Source organism: Pleurodeles waltl, chromosome 5 (assembly GCF_031143425.1).
Source record: "Pleurodeles waltl isolate 20211129_DDA chromosome 5, aPleWal1.hap1.20221129, whole genome shotgun sequence".
NCBI lineage: Eukaryota > Metazoa > Chordata > Amphibia > Caudata > Salamandridae > Pleurodeles > Pleurodeles waltl.
Genome location: NC_090444.1, coordinates 1,369,170,004 through 1,369,186,760, shown reverse-complemented (window position 1 = coordinate 1,369,186,760; position 16,757 = coordinate 1,369,170,004). Strand labels below are relative to the sequence as shown.

The 16,757-nt window shown below is 47.6% G+C and overlaps 1 protein-coding gene across 1 annotated transcript in view; it reads left to right on the top strand.

Annotated features, from left to right (window-relative positions):
- TTK (TTK protein kinase) overlaps positions 1 to 16,757 on the top strand; it is a 338,680-nt gene that overhangs the window by 267,363 nt on the left and 54,560 nt on the right. Inside the window, exon 20 of the mRNA XM_069235624.1 lies at positions 991 to 1,075. Within this exon, the coding sequence (XP_069091725.1) occupies positions 991 to 1,075 (85 nt within the window). The remainder of the gene's footprint in view (positions 1 to 990; positions 1,076 to 16,757) is intronic.

Genomic DNA, 16,757 nt, shown 5'->3' with positions numbered 1-16,757 from the left:
CTCTGTCATTTCTGAGATCTACTATCAGAAATTATAGATGAGTGACTGTTGTCCCCTTTGGTATATCCATGATCCATGTCAGCTTTTTGTGATATCTCCTGTAACTTCCAGAGATAGACAATATTTTTCCACTGTTTGCACTGACTTGACAATTAGAATAGATTGATTGTATGTTTTGACGACTAACTAAAGGCTTGGAAATGCTGCAGGCAGTCTGGCCGGATAGCCTCATACATTGTATTGTATTTTCAATTATATGTGGAGGCCGGGTTGCTTTTGATATTTTTTGGGTGAAGAACATTCATTTAACTGAAGAGAAAGTAGACCACTCTTGAGAATATTAAAGTTGTTTTTTATCTCTTTTAATGGCAAATAATGGAATGCCTGACATGCCAGCAACCCCATCAGTGGAAACCAATATTTGATAGGTCTGCTTTTTTTGTTTATAAAAAAAAAAAGTCAGACTGGGACCAAAGGAAGGTGAAAACTAGCCCTTTGTTTTCTTTTGCTAGGACTATACGGTAAGCGGGTCTTCTGTGAGACAGATTTTTGGATTATAACAAAATGTGTAAATATGTGGGGTGCATGTATTGTTAAACATGCCCAACTTACCACCACTGTGGATATTGCCCAGTCCTTAGCGACTGTTCCAGGACCCATAGAAAAAGTGCCCCACAACATCCACTTGTGGACAGCTCTTTACACTGTGGATGTGTGGTGGTAAGAAAACAAATAATTTACAGTTAGCTGCTCACAGTTTTGAGATAACCCATAAGACGCATTAACCCAGTAATGGCTTCTCAACAGAATTTCAGACTGTAATTCCTGTATTAGTTTAAGTTAAAGAACATGCTGTTTGAGTCGACAAAGAGCCACGCTTTTGGCTTGAATTTGAATTTGAATATTGTTATAGATGACAAATTGTTTTCCTAGCTTTCATTTTAGGTAGATGTATTATGTTTTAATTTCTGTTTTTATTTTTCTCATTAGAAATGCCTGGTTAGGAACCCAAAGTGTCGAATATCGATTGATGAACTTTTGGTGCATCCATATGTGCAAATACAGCCCAATTCAGGTATTGTTTTAGAAAAAACATGTATTCTTTCTTAATCATTTCTTTGCAGTTTCTTGTGTTGTATGGTCTCGTCTTGTCCCCACTCCTACACTGGTTCTCGAAACCTTACAACCCAAACTGAGAAACCTGTCATATAATTTGGCAAGGTTCAGCCTTTGTTAACATAGAGAAGTGACAGCCACATAGATACATTTGAAACTGTTTACACTTTCTCATTTAATTTCTTACTGATGTGATTTACTGGATTTAAACTCCAGTCAGGCCAGAGTTCTAAATGGCTTCATGCTTTTTTTAGTTAAATTTATTTTGTTCGTAGCCAAACCACTTGTCGCGTAGGCTCTCGTTATTCTAATGAGACTACTGGATTTTGAGCAGCAAGATCGTCCACAGTGTGGGAGACTGAGTCTGACCCACGGTGGGTGACACCCGTCGCTCCAAATTCGGGTTTTGCTCTGGCTAACTAGCAGTGCCTCATCTCTCCCGAAAGGTAGAGATGATTGGGCAGCCGAGCGCATTACATATCATACTTCTCAGGGAAGTCGTCGTCACTCAGGTCGCATCCGGTTCTCATTCACAATTCGGTCTCATAAATGACAATGAAAGCAGTATAAGTTTTAAAGACTGGTTTAATAAAACAACTGCATTTTAGATAGCAAAGCGTGAGCTGCAATAACCAGAACGACACAACATAACAATATTAAAATGGTAACGATGAGAGTGAAGCATAAGAATAATGCTATCATATTGCCACTAAAGTCGATGGACTATTTTCTATCTGAATCATAATTTGAGCACTGCATGTTAAGCTCTAATCCTTCCTTTCAGGTTCCCCCGGGAGGACATCAACCCTCATACCTGAGCAAAGGCCTGTAATCTGCATCAGCATCAGCAACGGGGCATACAGTTGGGGTTCCCTGGCTAGAATCTCCCTCTTAACGTGTAATGGGACTAGGAAGTGTTTTTATAATATAAGTGCACAGCGGCCTAGTGTATTAAACTAACATGCATGGAGCTATAACTAAAATGACAACACAACACACTTGTTCAAAATATTTGTCTTTAGGAAGCCCTACAACTGATCATGTATAATATAGGATATTTTTACCTGTATACAGGAATCTGGGTTCTGGTTGCAGTACCCCCTCCCCCCACACACACTTTCTCCCTGGTTTTAAGATGCAACTTCGACTGAAGTGCACTGGGTTCCTGCTAACCAAGCCCCAGTGTCAGTGTTCTTTCCCTAAAACTAGACACCTGGTCACTTGATCCCCAAATGACCAGGCCCTTCAGCTCTTATAAAGCCCTACAAAATTCTAGCTCTGGTACCTAGGGCATGGGTACTGATGAGGGCCCCTCAGAGCTGCAGCACAATTTGTGCCACTCTGAGGGGCCCAGCTGCCATTGCAGGCTGCGTGACCAGGTGCTCCCAAATTTGAAACCACAACATGGCACACACTTGTGTACCTTGTCCCCTAAAACACTGCTTGTGTAATATCTGTACGTCACTCGTATAGCAAGTCTTCAGCTCTGAGGCAGGGTGCATTTATGCTTTACATGAAAAAGAGAAAACCTATGCATATTATCTGGATATATGATGTTGAATATACCAAACAAATATAACTGTTGGTGTGTTGTTTACTTGGGTGAAAGGTTTTTGGAGGTGTTGAATTATGCTCAATATAGGCCAGCCCCTGCATTTTCAGGCACCCCAGAAGACCCTGAGAGGACCGGTATTGCCAAAAAACCCACACTGGACATTATCACTGCACCCGAGCTGCCTACCTCATGTTGAATTGGGCCAACGGTGTCAGCGTGGTCCCCAGGCCCTACACAAGAGAAGCCCACCCTGTGCTTGCCCATTGTGGACTCTCCTGCCCCCCCCCCCCTTCCTGCAACTGCAAATGATCAGGAGGCAAGAGGTGCAAAACCTAACACCCTAGGACACCTCTGCACCTTTCTGCCCCGGACCCTAAAGAAGAGAACCAAGGGTGTCCCAACGTGTCCCGATCCTCTTGAGACCTGAGCCCACTTGTTGGCTTGGTCGGACTGGACCCCTAGTCCACACCTGCAGACTGTTAATCCAGGCCCCCCGTAACTGCAAGAAATTCCAGTGCTGGACCAGACACCAGAATACACCTATGCCTTACAGCCCAAGGAGGAGTAGATCAACAGTGTCCCCACATGCACAAGGACCTCAAAGGTCGAGCCCCCCCTGTGGGTTACCCTGGACTGTCCTTTTACTCCATCCCTGCAGCAACTTAGTAACAAGACCGATCCCCATAGACTTGAATGGGACACCTGACACAGTAACACACCTCTGCACCCAGGCACATCAGAGCACTGCGAGGTGACCTGTTGGTGTGGCCTAGGACCTTGCCCCGTGCTCACCTCAAGGCCAGAAGAACAGTCCTGTAAGCCGTTGCTAAGTTCCCATATGCAGTGACTCTCTCCAGCACCGGTCACAACGCCGATGCTACTCGCGCTGCCAGCTCCTGCCCCATTCTCCTTACCGTTGATTAGGAGCCTGAACTGCGTTGCACTATTTCAGTGCAGACGGTGCTCACAGGTGCCAGATCATTGCCTGAGCCTTATTTTTCATAGCCATGTATGGAAGAAGAGTGGGAGGGGTCACTGGACCCCTTAAAACGCCAGTTGGAAAGATCTTTGGACTGGTATGAGGTGCTAGGAGAGTCCAGTGGCCTGAACACCTCTCCAGATACTGGCTTGTTCTCTCCCCCCACTGTGCCTATGGAGGAGGGAGAGTCCTATGCAATGGTGGTGCATAGGGCAGCGGAGGTCCTCGAAACTGCCCTCTCGGGCTGTCAAGACAAACATCTTGACAGAAGTGCTTCATTCTGGGGCTTCTACATCTGAACCCCTTTTGCCCTTCAACAAAGCACTTACAGATGTCCTGCTGGGAACTTGGTTCAAGCTCAGCACAGAGGCTCCTATAAATAGGACGATTGCTCGCTGTCATCGCCTCAGTCCGGGCGACCCTAATTTTCTCAGCCAACCCCGCCCCTGAGAGCTTCCACGTCCCAAAGCGCATTCCCTTCTGGTCCCCCAGATAGGGAATCAAAGAGGCTGGACCATCTTGGGAAAAAGTTATCTTCTACCAGCCTGGCACTGAGGTCGTTGAACACCTCGTACTTTTTGGGCTGTTTATCTCGTACCATTTGGGACACAATTGCGCAGGTGTTGCCTCAGGTCCCAGAGGAGGCCCAGGCCATACTTTCCCAAGCTATGAGAGACGGGAGGGACGCATTTGGTGTAGCTTACCTACAACTGACTCATTGAGAGGTTGTCTACAGTGGCCTTAAGATGCCACGTCTGGATGAGGTCATCTGTTTTTTTGGGGGATGTCCAAGCAGAATTGATGGACATGTCCTTCTATGGCACTCGCTTGTTTGGTGAGAAGGCAGAGACTCTACTGCAGCACTTTAAGGACTCACGGGCTACAGCCAAGTCCTTGGGCCTCTCGGCGATCCCTAATCCACTATCTACCTTTCACACCTCTCGTGGCTACGTGGCCCAGTCGGAGGGGGAATGCACAATCCTCTCCACTGGAAGTCCATAGCATCAGGCAGATGGGGAGAGCAGATCATCAGGAAGGGCTATGTCCTGCCTTTCCAATTCTTTCCTCCTATTCTGCCAACATTCGAACAGCGGGCAGAGCATCATTTGTCACTACTTCAAGATGAAGTTACTGCTCTCTTGGCCATAGAAAGTGTCCCAATATCAGAAATAGCTAGTGGTTGTTATTCCTCATACTTTCTGATACCCAAAAAGAACAAGGGTTTTTATCCTGTTCTAGACCTGCATAAATCTCTTTCTCAAGAAGAAGTTAAAGATGCTCAAGTTGTCTCCGGTTTCGTCTGCCCTAAGCAGAGAAGACTGGTTGGTAGTGCTGGACTTTCAGGATGCATATTTTCATATCCCCATCCGGCCGACCCGCAGGTAAGCCACGAAGACATTCCGTCATTTGGCCTTACCAGCGCCCCTTGGGTGTTCACCAAGCTGTGGGCAGTGGTCACAGCTCATCTGCGTAAGTCTGGGGTTTCAGTCTCTCACACCCCCCCCCCCACACACACACACACCAATACGACTGGCTGTTAAAGGCGGGCTTGCCCCCATCTTCTGTCTCCCACCTCCAGTCTACAGAGAACCTCCTGCATTCGCTGGGGTTCACTATAAATGTGCCCGAAGTCCCACCTAACTCCCTGTCACTCTTTCATAGGAGCTGTTCTGGACACAGTGCAGTTTCAGGCTTATCCTCCCGAGCAGTGAGGCCAGGATATTCAGGTTATGAAACGGGTGTTTCAGCCTCTGTCATAGATTTCGGATCAGAATGACTGAGGCTGCTGGGCCTCAAGGCCTCCTGCATCCTGCTGGTAAAACATGCTAGATGGCATATGCAGGCTCTGCAGTGTGACCTGAAGTTTCAGTGGGCGCATCATCAGAAAAATCTCTCCAACATGGTCCAGATCTCGTAGGGAACTGTGAAAGACCTGCAGTGCTGATTAACGAACCTCGATTGGATCAGGGGCAGATTCCTCTCCCTTCCCCAAACAGACCTCACAGTAGTGACAGATGCATCACTCCGGGGATGGGGCGGCCACCTGGGAGAGGTGGAGATCCAAGGACTCTGATCTCTGGCGGTATTCAGACTCACCATCAACATGTTGAAGCTCATGGTGATCAGACTAGCGTGGAAGGCATTTCATCCCTGTGACAAGGGGAAGTCGGTGCCGGTGTTCATGGACAACACCACTGCCCTGTGGTTCTGCATCAAGCAGGGCAGAGTGGGGTTATGGACCCTTTGTCTGCGTCTCTGTATATGGTTGGGACAACAGGGCATATCCCTGCAGGTTCAACACCTGCCAGGTTGCTTAAATGCCAGGGCGGACAAACTCAGCTGTCGATGCTGAGCGGATCAAGAGTGGTGTCTCTATTCAGAGGTGGTGAAAGGTCTCTTTCTGCAGTGGGGAGAGCCTTGGTTAGATCTATTTGCCTCCGAAGAGGACGTGTAATGTCAGCAGTATTTTGCATTTAGAGTTTTTAAGGCGGCACTCACTCAGCGATGCTTTTCATCGCAAGTGGAGCTTAGGCCTCCTGTATGACATTCCGCCTGTACCATTCCTGCCCATGGTTCTCAAGAAGATCAAGAGTGACCGGACCCAAGTTATACTTGTGGCTCCGGACTGGGCACCAAGAGTCTGGTATCCAGAGCTTCTGAAGATGAGCTTAAATCCTCTGATCAGACTGCTCCTCTGGGAGGATATTCTGTTGCAGCAGCAGGGGATGGTCCTCCACCCAAACCAGTCAACTACTTCCTCATGCATGGAGATTAAGTGGTGGCATTTGACAGTTTTCGCCCTTCCGCCCAAAGTCTGTAACTTTATCTTGGCAGCAAGGCTTTCCTCCACAAAAATGGTATATGCCTGCTTTTGGCAAAGATTTGTAAGATTTTGTTCTGAGCGATCTATGAATCCTCTCTCTGCTTCTCTGTCTTATACTCATTCTTTCTCTTGCCCAACAGGGCTCTGCTCTGGGGACTCTGGTGGCTATCTCTCTGCTCTCTGAGACTTTCTGTGGCAGCCTGATTCACCCTCTCTTTTCAAGTCCCCTATTGTAAATAGATTTCTTAAAATGGTTGTAAATATGTTTTCCCCCTATGCCCTTTGCCATGCCTCAGGGGAATCTCAATCTAGTTCTCACATACCTCATGTGTGTTCCTTTCGAGCCATTTCACATTTGTCCCCTCCGCCTGCTCACCATCAGGACAGCCTTCTTAGTGGCAATAACATCTGTCAGGAGGGTGAGTGAGAAGCAGACCTAAGCTGCTCTATTTTACGATGTTTCCGGAAAAGGTAGTACTGCGCACACGTGTCTTTCCTTCCCAAGGTAGTGACCCCATTCCATCTGGGTCGGACTGTCACGTTGCCCACCTTCTTTGTTCCCCCACATCCCTCTAAGGAAGAGGAGCTACTCCACTGACTGGACCCAAAAAGAGTGTTGTTGTTCTACCTTGACTGCACTAAAGAGTTCAGTGTGGACAACCAACTCTTTGTGGCTTATGTGGGAGCAAAGAAGGGGCGGGCAGTACAGAAACTGACCATTTCACACTGGGTCATTGTAGGAAGCTGGCTCTGTATATACTATATCAAAATGAGATATAGTGTCCACAGAGTCCAGGGGTTCCCCAAGAAGCTTGACAGCGGCAATAATAGATAATACTAATGCTCTATTTGTCGTAATGTGGTCGAGCAGTTAAGCTTATCAGAGGGTAGTGTTAAGCACTAAATGAGAACACACACTCAATGGTTTAACTCCAGGCCAATAGGTTTCATATAGAAAAATATTATTTTCTTTATTTTTGAACCACAAGATTCAAATTGCAGGTAAGTATATTAAATGTAAGGTACTTTGCACAGGTATAGTTAGAACTTTGAACCAAAACGGTAATGTACACCGTTTTTCATAAAATGGCAATAAGCTATTTTAAAAGTGAACAGTGTGCAAAATTCAACAGTTTCTGAGGGAGGTAAGTACATTTTGGTTAATATGGTAAGTAAAGCACTTACAAGTTCAGTCTCTAAGGCATGGGTAGCCCACCGTTGGGGGTTCAGGTCAACCCCAAACACCCAGCACCAGCGACACCAGTCAGGTGCAGAGGTCAAAGAGGAGCCAAAATAACATGGGCGCCTATGGAGACGGGGTGCTCTGGTTCCGGTCTGCTGGCAGGTAAGTACCCGCGTCCTGGGGGAAGTCCTGGGGGAAGTGGGAAGCAGGGGAGTTTAGTAGAGCACTGAGGGGGCCCCTCCAAGTAGGCACACAACACACCCTCAGCGGAACAGGGGCAGCCAGGTGCAGTGGCCAAACTGGGCGTCAGGTTTGCAGTAGGATGCAATGGAGGGACCTGGGAGTCACTCAGAATTTGCAGGCATGGCACAGGGGCTTCTCGGGCCAGCCACTGACTGGGCAAGAGTGAGAACCGCCTGCTGGTCACTGCTGCAGCGCTGGTTGGTTTCTCATGGGCTTGAGGGCTGGGGTGCAGTGCTTCTCCAGGTGTCCGATATCTTCATCCAGGGCAGTTGCGGATGGTGGGGGGGTTCATCAGGATTCTCTCTGCAGGCGGCGCCGTGGGGGTGCAGAGAGGTTAGCCCATGGTGGACACATCGTCAGAGTCACCTGGGCACCCTCTCTGGGTCGTTGGTTTCTCTGGACACTGGCCAGGGGCGTCGGGTGCAGTGTGGTGGGGACTTGCGCTTCTGGAGTGAGGTGAGAGTCCCTTTTAAGATGTTTTTTTCTTTCTCTGTTTGGACAGGTCTGCTGTCCACAGGAGTTCTTGTTCCTCTGTAGTTGCAAGGCAGTCCTCTGAGTCGGCAGAGAGTGCTGGATCCACAGGATGCGTAGCTGGTGCAGGTTCTCTGAAGTTGGAGACAGGCCGGTAGGGCTGGGGCCAAAGCAGTTGTCATCTTACTTCTTCTCTGTGGGGTTTTTCAGGTAGTCAGTGTAGGAGGCTGGACTGGCTTGTAGTGAGCACCAAGGGGTACTTACACCTTGCACCAGGCCCAGGTATCCCTTATTAGTGTAGAGGGGTGTCTAGCAGCTTAGGCTAATAGAAAAGGTAGCTTAGCAGAGCAGCTTAGGCTGAACTAGGAGACGAGTGAAGCTCCTACAGTACCACTAGTGTCATATGCACAATATCATAAGAAAACACAATACACAGATATACTAAAAATAAAGGTACTTTATGTTCGATGGCATATGTTGCTGCAGATACACATGTTTGGCACAGTCCGCTGCCTGGTGTTGGGCTCGGAGTATTACAAGTTGTTTTTCTTCGAAGAAGTCTTTTTGGTCACGGGACCGAAGGAATCCTCCCTCTTTGGCTCCATTGCGCATGGGTGTCGACTCCATCTTAGATTGTTTTTTTCCGCTGTCGGGTTCGGACGTATTCCTTTTCGCTCTGTGTTTCGGTTCGGAAAGTTAGTCAGAATCTCGGAAGAAAGCGTCGGTATTGTTCCGTTCGGTATCGGGATAGTTAGGTACATCGACACCGATCATCGGAAGACTTTGGGGCAGTTTCGATCCCCCATCGGGGCCTGGTCGGCCCGACCGCGTGCGACATCGAAGCCGATGGAACGGACCCCGTTTCGTTTCTGCCCAAAATGTCACAGTAAGTATCCTTATACAGATCAGCACTTGGTCTGTAACTTGTGCTTGTCCCCCGAGCACAAGGAGGATACCTGTGAAGCCTGTCGAGCCTTCCGGTCCAGAAAAACACTCCGGGACCGAAGAGCCAGGCGTCACCAAATGGCGTCCACGTCGACAAAACAACGTTTCGACGACGAAGAGGAAACATTCTCGGTTCCGGAATCAGAATCCGGAGACTCCGACGTCGAACAACAGCAACAAACTGTGAGTAAGACGTCAAAGTAAATCCATCGACAAACCGAAAGCCCAGGGGACGCCACTGCCAACAGGCCATGGCTCGACCCATAAATCAGGCGACCCGTCGAAGGGGCCGAAAAAGGGCACGCCCATAGCGAAGACACCCGACTCTGGTCGAGGGACCGCCATGGAGCAACCTCGGAGCCGAGAAAGCGGCTCCGAGAGACAAAAACAAGATACCAGCACCGAAAAACATCGGCACCGAGAATCCATGCCGAAAGGAACAAAAATTCTGTCGGTGCCGAAACCGAAAAAAGATTCTCTCTCGGCGCCGAAAAATACCACACCTTCATCCTACTCAGAGGAACAAGGACTAAGTGGCCAAATGCACAAATTTGGACAAGAGCTCCAAAGTGTAGAATCGGACTACACACAAAAGAGACTGTGCATCCAGCAAGATACAGGGAAGATATCAACCCTTCCCCCAATCATGAGGAAAAGAAGGATCGGACTTCCAAAGGATGACACACAACCACAAGCCAAAGTGGTTAAAATAGTCACGCCTCCGCCCTCTCCTCCACAGGCATCGCCGGCACAAACACCGCCACAAATGCACTCACCAGCGCAAACTACCATAAGTCATGACGATCAGGATCAAGACGCCTGGGACCTGTATGACACCCCAGTGCCGGACAATGATCCCGAGTCATACCCCACAAAGCCGTCACCGCCAGAGGACAGTACCTCATACTCGCAACTGGTGGCTAGGGCTGCAGACTTCCACAATGTCCAACTGCATTCCGATCCTATAGAGGATGATTTCTTATTTAACACCCTCTCGGCTACACATAGCCAATATCAATGTCTCCCAATGCTACCAGGGATGTTACGGCACGCGAAACAAATTTTTGAGGAGCCCATAAAATCAAGAGCCATCACCCCAAGGGTGGATAAGAAATACAAACCACCACCCACAGACCCAGTGTTTATTACTTCGCAGTTACCACCCGACTCTGTGGTAGTAGGGGCAGCTCGCAAAAGAGCAAATTCACATACATCTGGCGACGCCCCACCTCCGGACAAAGAAAGCCGAAAATTTGACGTGGCAGGGAAAAGAGTGGCATCACAGGCAGCCAACCAGTGGCGCATCGCAAATTCACAAGCGCTGCTGGCCAGATATGACCGCGCACACTGGGACGAGATGCAACTTCTCGTAGACCATCTTCCCCAGGAATACCAAAAAAGGGCGCAGCAAATAGTGGAAGAGGGACAAACGATCTCAAACAATCAAATCCGCTCTTCACTAGACGCAGCCGATACTGCAGCAAGAACAGTCAACACTGCTGTCACCATAAGGAGACACGCTTGGCTACGCACTTCAGGCTTCAAACCTGAAATCCAGCAGGCTGTCCTTAATATGCCCTTCAACGAGAAACAACTGTTTGGCTCGGAAGTGGATACAGCCATTGAAAAACTTAAAAAGGACACAGACACGGCCAAAGCCATGGGCGCACTCTACTCCCCGCAGAGCAGAGGCTCTTTCAGAAAAACTCCATTTAGAGGGGGGTTTCGTGGCCAACCCACAGACACCACCAGCCAACAATCAAGAACCACACCATATCAGGGTTCCTTCCAAAGGGGTGGTTTCAGGGGATATCGGGGGGGTCAATTCCCAAGGAGTAGGGGAAGATTCCAGACTCCAAAAACACCTCCACCTAAACAGTGACTTTCAAGTCACGCAACCCCTTCACTCAACACCAGTGGGGGGGAAGACTAAGCCAATTCTACCAATCTTGGCAACAGATTACAACAGATAATTGGGTATTAGCAATAATCCAACATGGCTATTGCATAGAATTCCACAACTTCCCACCAAACATCCCCCCCAAAACACGCAAAATGTCACAACATCATTTAGAACTTTTAGGACTAGAAGTTCAAGCACTACTGCAAAAGGATGCTATAGAATTAGTACCAGTACAACAAAAAAACACAGGAGTTTACTCCCTGTACTTTCTAATCCCAAAAAGAAACGAAACATTGAGACCAATATTAGATCTCAGGACACTAAATACCTACATCATATCGGACCATTTTCACATGGTCACACTACAAGACATCATTCCACTGCTCAAACAGCAAGATTACATGACCACATTAGACCTAAAGGATGCGTACTTTCATATACCAATACACCCTTCTCACAGAAAGTACCTACGGTTCGTATTCAAAGGAATACATTACCAATTCAAGGTGTTGCCATTCGGAATAACAACTGCACCAAGAGTGTTCACAAAATGTCTAGCAGTAGTAGCAGCACACATCAGGAGACAACAGATACATGTGTTCCCTTACCTAGACGACTGGCTAATCAAAACCAACACAGTAAAAAAATGCGCAAACGACACCACCTTTGTCATACAAACCCTTCACAAACTGGGGTTTTCCATCAACTACACAAAATCACACCTAGAACCGTGTCAAACACAACAATATCTAGGAGCAACCATCAACACATCAAAAGGAATTGCCACTCCAAGTCCACAAAGAGTGCAGGCATTCCACAAGCTAATAAGTGCTATGTTTCCAAACCAAAAGATACAAGCAAAATTTGCGCTAAAACTTCTAGGCATGATGTCATCATGCATAGCCATTGTCCCAAACGCAAGACTACACATGCGACCCTTACAACAGTGTCTAGCATCACAATGGTCACAGGCACAGGGTCAACTTCAAAATCTGGTGTTGGTAGACCGCCAAACATACCTCTCGCTTCTATGGTGGAACAGCAAAAATTTAAACAAAGGGCGGACGTTTCAGGACCCAGTGCCTCAATACGTTATAACAACAGATGCTTCCATGACAGGGTGGGGAGCACACCTCAATCACCACAGCATTCAAGGACAATGGGATATACACGAAACAAAACTTCATATCAATTACCTAGAACTGTTGGCAGTATTTCTAGCGTTAAAAGCCTTCCAACCCATAATAACACACAAATACATTCTTGTCAAAACAGACAACATGACAACAATGTATTATCTAAACAAACAAGGAGGAACACACTCAACACAATTGTGCCTCCTAACACAAAAAATTTGGCAGTGGGCGATTCCCAACAACATTCGCCTAATAGCACAATTTATTCCAGGAATACAAAACCAACTAGCAGACAACCTTTCGCGAGACCACCAACAAGTCCACGAATGGGAAATTCACCCCCAAGTTCTGAACAAGTACTTTCAAATTTGGGGAACACCCCAGATAGATTTGTTCGCAACAAGAGAAAACTCAAAATGCCAAAACTTCGCATCCAGGTACCCACACCGCGAATCACAAGGCAATGCTCTATGGATGAATTGGTCAGGGATATTTGCGTACGCTTTTCCCCCTCTCCCTCTCCTTCCATATCTAGTAAACAAGTTGAGTCAAAACCAACTCAAACTCATACTGATAGCACCCACATGGGCAAGACAACCTTGGTATACAACTCTACTAGACCTTTCACTAGTACCGCATGTCAAACTACCCAACAGGCCAGATCTGTTAACACAACACAAACAACAGATCAGACATCCAAACCCAGCATCATTGAATCTGGCAATTTGGCTCCTGAAATCCTAGAATTCGGACACTTGGACCTCACACAAGAATGCATGGAGGTCATAAAACAAGCTAGAAAACCTTCCACTAGACACTGCTATGCATCTAAGTGGAAAAGATTTGTTTACTACTGCCATGCCAATCAAATACAACCAGTACATGCCTCTACTAAAGACATAGTAGGATACTTACTACATTTGCAAGAAGCAAATCTCGCTTTTTCATCTATAAAAATACACCTCGCAGCTATATCTGCTTACCTACAAACTACTCATTTATCGTCTCTATTTAGAATACCAGTTATTAAAGCATTCATGGAAGGGCTAAAAAGAATTATACCACCAAGAACACCACCAGTTCCTTCATGGAACCTTAACATCGTCTTAACAAGACTCATGGGTCCCCCTTTCGAACCCATGCATTCCTGTGAAATACAATATCTAACCTGGAAGGTCGCATTTCTCATTGCAATCACATCCCTCAGAAGAGTAAGTGAAATACAGGCATTTACCATACAAGAACCATTTATTCAAATACACAACATTAAAATAGTTCTAAGAACAAATCCAAAATTTCTGCCAAAAGTAATCTCACCATTCCATTTAAATCAAACGGTAGAATTGCCAGTTTTCTTCCCACAACCAAATTCTGTGGCTGAAAGGGCACTACATACATTAGACATCAAAAGAGCACTAATGTATTACATTGACAGAACAAAGCTAATCAGGAAAACAAAACAACTGTTCATAGCTTTTCAAAAACCACACATAGGAAATCCAATCTCTAAATAAGGCATTGCTAGATGGATAGTCAGATGCATTCAAACATGCTATCTTAAAGCCAAAAGAGAATTGCCTATTACACCAAAGGCACACTCAACCAGAAAGAAAGGTGCTACAATGGCCTTTCTAGGAAACATTCCTATGAGCGAAATATGTAAGGCTGCAACCTGGTCTACGCCTCATACGTTTACTAAACACTACTGTGTAGACGTACTAAATGCACAACAAGCTACAGTGGGCCAAGCTGTACTAAGAACATTATTCCAAACTACTTCAACTCCTACAGGCTAAACCACCGCTTTTAGGGGAGGTAACTGCTTTATAGTCTATGCCAAACATGTGTATCTGCAGCAACATATGCCATCGAACTGAAAATGTCACTTACCCAGTGTACATCTGTTCGTGGCATTAGTCGCTGCAGATTCACATGTACCCTCCCACCTCCCCGGGAAGCCTGTAGCCGTTTAGAAGTAGATCATGAACCTTAAACATCTGAACATTTGTAAATAATTATTAGAAACTCTTATCATACATACATATTCACTCCATTGCATGGGCACTATTTATACCAAACAACTCCATCCTCACCCTCTGCGGGGAAAACAATCTAAGATGGAGTCGACGCCCATGCGCAATGGAGCCAAAGAGGGAGGAGTCCTTCGGTCCCGTGACCAAAAAGACTTCTTCGAAGAAAAACAACTTGTAATACTCCGAGCCCAACACCAGGCAGCGGACTGTGCCAAACATGTGAATCTGCAGCGACTAATGCCACGAACAGATGTACACTGGGTAAGTGACATTTTCATTTTATGACAATATGCCAAAGTATCTCAGTGAGTACCCTCAGTATGAGGATAGCAAATATACACAAGATATATGTACACAATACCAAAATATGCAGTAATAGCAATAGAAAACAGTGCAAACAATGTATAGTCACAATAGAATGCAATGGGGGCACATTGGGATAGGGGCAACACAAACCATATACTCTAGAAGTGGAATGCGAACCACGAATGGACCCCAAACCTATGTGACCTCGTAGAGGGTTGCTGGGACTGTAAGGAAACAGTGAGGGTTAGAAAAATAGCCCACCCCAAGACCCTGAAAATTGGGTGCAAAGTGCACCTAAGTTCCCCAAAGAGCACAGAAGTCGTGATAGGGGAATTCTGCAGGAAAGACCAACACCAGCAATGCAACAACGATGGATTTCCAGACGAGAGTACCTGTGGAACAAGGGGACCAAGTCCAAAAGTCACGATCAAGTCGGGAGTGGGCAAATGCCCAGGAAATGCCAGCTGTGGGTGCCCGAAGCTGCCACCGGATGGTAGAAGCTAAGGATTCTGCAAGAACGACAAGGGCTAGAAACTTCCCCTTCGGAGGATGGATGTCCCACATCGTGAAGAGTCGTGCAGAAGTGTTTTCCCGTAGAAAGACCGCAAACAAGCCTTGCTAGCTGCAAGGGTCGCGGTTAGGGTTTTTGGATGCTGCTGTGGCCCAGGAGGGACCAGGATGTTGCCAATTGCGTGAGGAGACAGAGGGGGCGTCCAGCAAGACAAAGAGCCCACTCAGAAGCAAGCAGCACCCGCAGAAGTGCCGGAACAGGCACTACGAAGTGGAGTGAACCGGAGCTCACCCGAAGTTGCACAAGAGGGTCCCACGACGCCAGAGGACAACTCAGGAGGTTGTGCAATGCAGGTTAGAGTGCCGGGGACCCAGGCTTGGCTGTGCACAAAGGAAATCCTCGAGGAGTGCACAGGAGCCGGAGTAGCTGCAAAACACGCGGTTCCCAGCAATGCAATCTAGCGTGGGGTGGCAAGGACTTACCTCCACCAAACTTGGACTGAAGAGTCACTGGACTGTGGGAGTCACTTGGACAGAGTTGCTGAGTTCCAGGGACCACGCTCGTCGTGCCGAGAGGGGACCCAGAGGACCGGTGATGCAGTTCTTTGGTGCCTGCGGTTGCAGGGGGAAGATTCCGTCGACCCACGGGAGATTTCTTCGGAGCTTCTAGTGCAGAGAGGAGGCAGACTACCCCCACAGCATGCACCACCAGGAAAACAGTCGAGAAGGCGGCAGGATCAGCGTTACAAGGTCGCAGTAGTCGTCGTTGCTACTTTGTTGCAGTTTTGCAGGCTTCCAGCGCGGTCAGCAGTCGATTCCTTGGCAGAAGGTGAAGAGAGAGATGCAGAGGAACTCTGATGAGCTCTTGCATTCGTTATCTTAGGAATTCCCCAAAGCAGAGACCCTAAATAGCCAGAAAAGGAGGTTTGGCTACCTAGGAGAGAGGATAGGCTAGCAACACCTTAAGGAGCCTATCAGAAGGACTCTCTGACGTCACCTGCTGGCACTGCCAGCAGCGCCTCTGTTTCCAAGATGGCAGAGGTCTGGAGCACACTGGAGGAGCTCTGGGCACCTCCCAGGGGAGGTGCAGGTCAGGGGAGTGGTCACTCCCCTTTCCTTGTACCAGTTTCACGCCAGAGCAGGGCTGAGGGATCCCTGGATCGGTGCAGACTGGCTTATGCAGAGATGGGCACCATCTGTGCCCATCAAAGCATTTCCAGAGGCTGGGGGAGGCTACTCCTCCCCAGCCCGACACCTTTTTCCAAAGGGAGAGGGTGTAACACCCTCTCTCTGAGGAAGTCCTTTGTTCTGCCTTCCTGGGCCAAGCCTGGCTGGACCCCAGGAGGGCAGAAACCTGTCTGAGGGGTTGGCAGCAGCTGCAGTGAAACCCCGGGAAAGGTAGTTTGGCAGTACCCAGGTCTGTGCTAGAGACTCGGGGGATCATGGAATTGTCTCCCCAATGCCAGGATGGCATTGGGGTGACAATTCCATGATCTTAAACATGTTACATGGCCATGTTCGGAGTTACCATTGTGACGCTATACATATGTCGT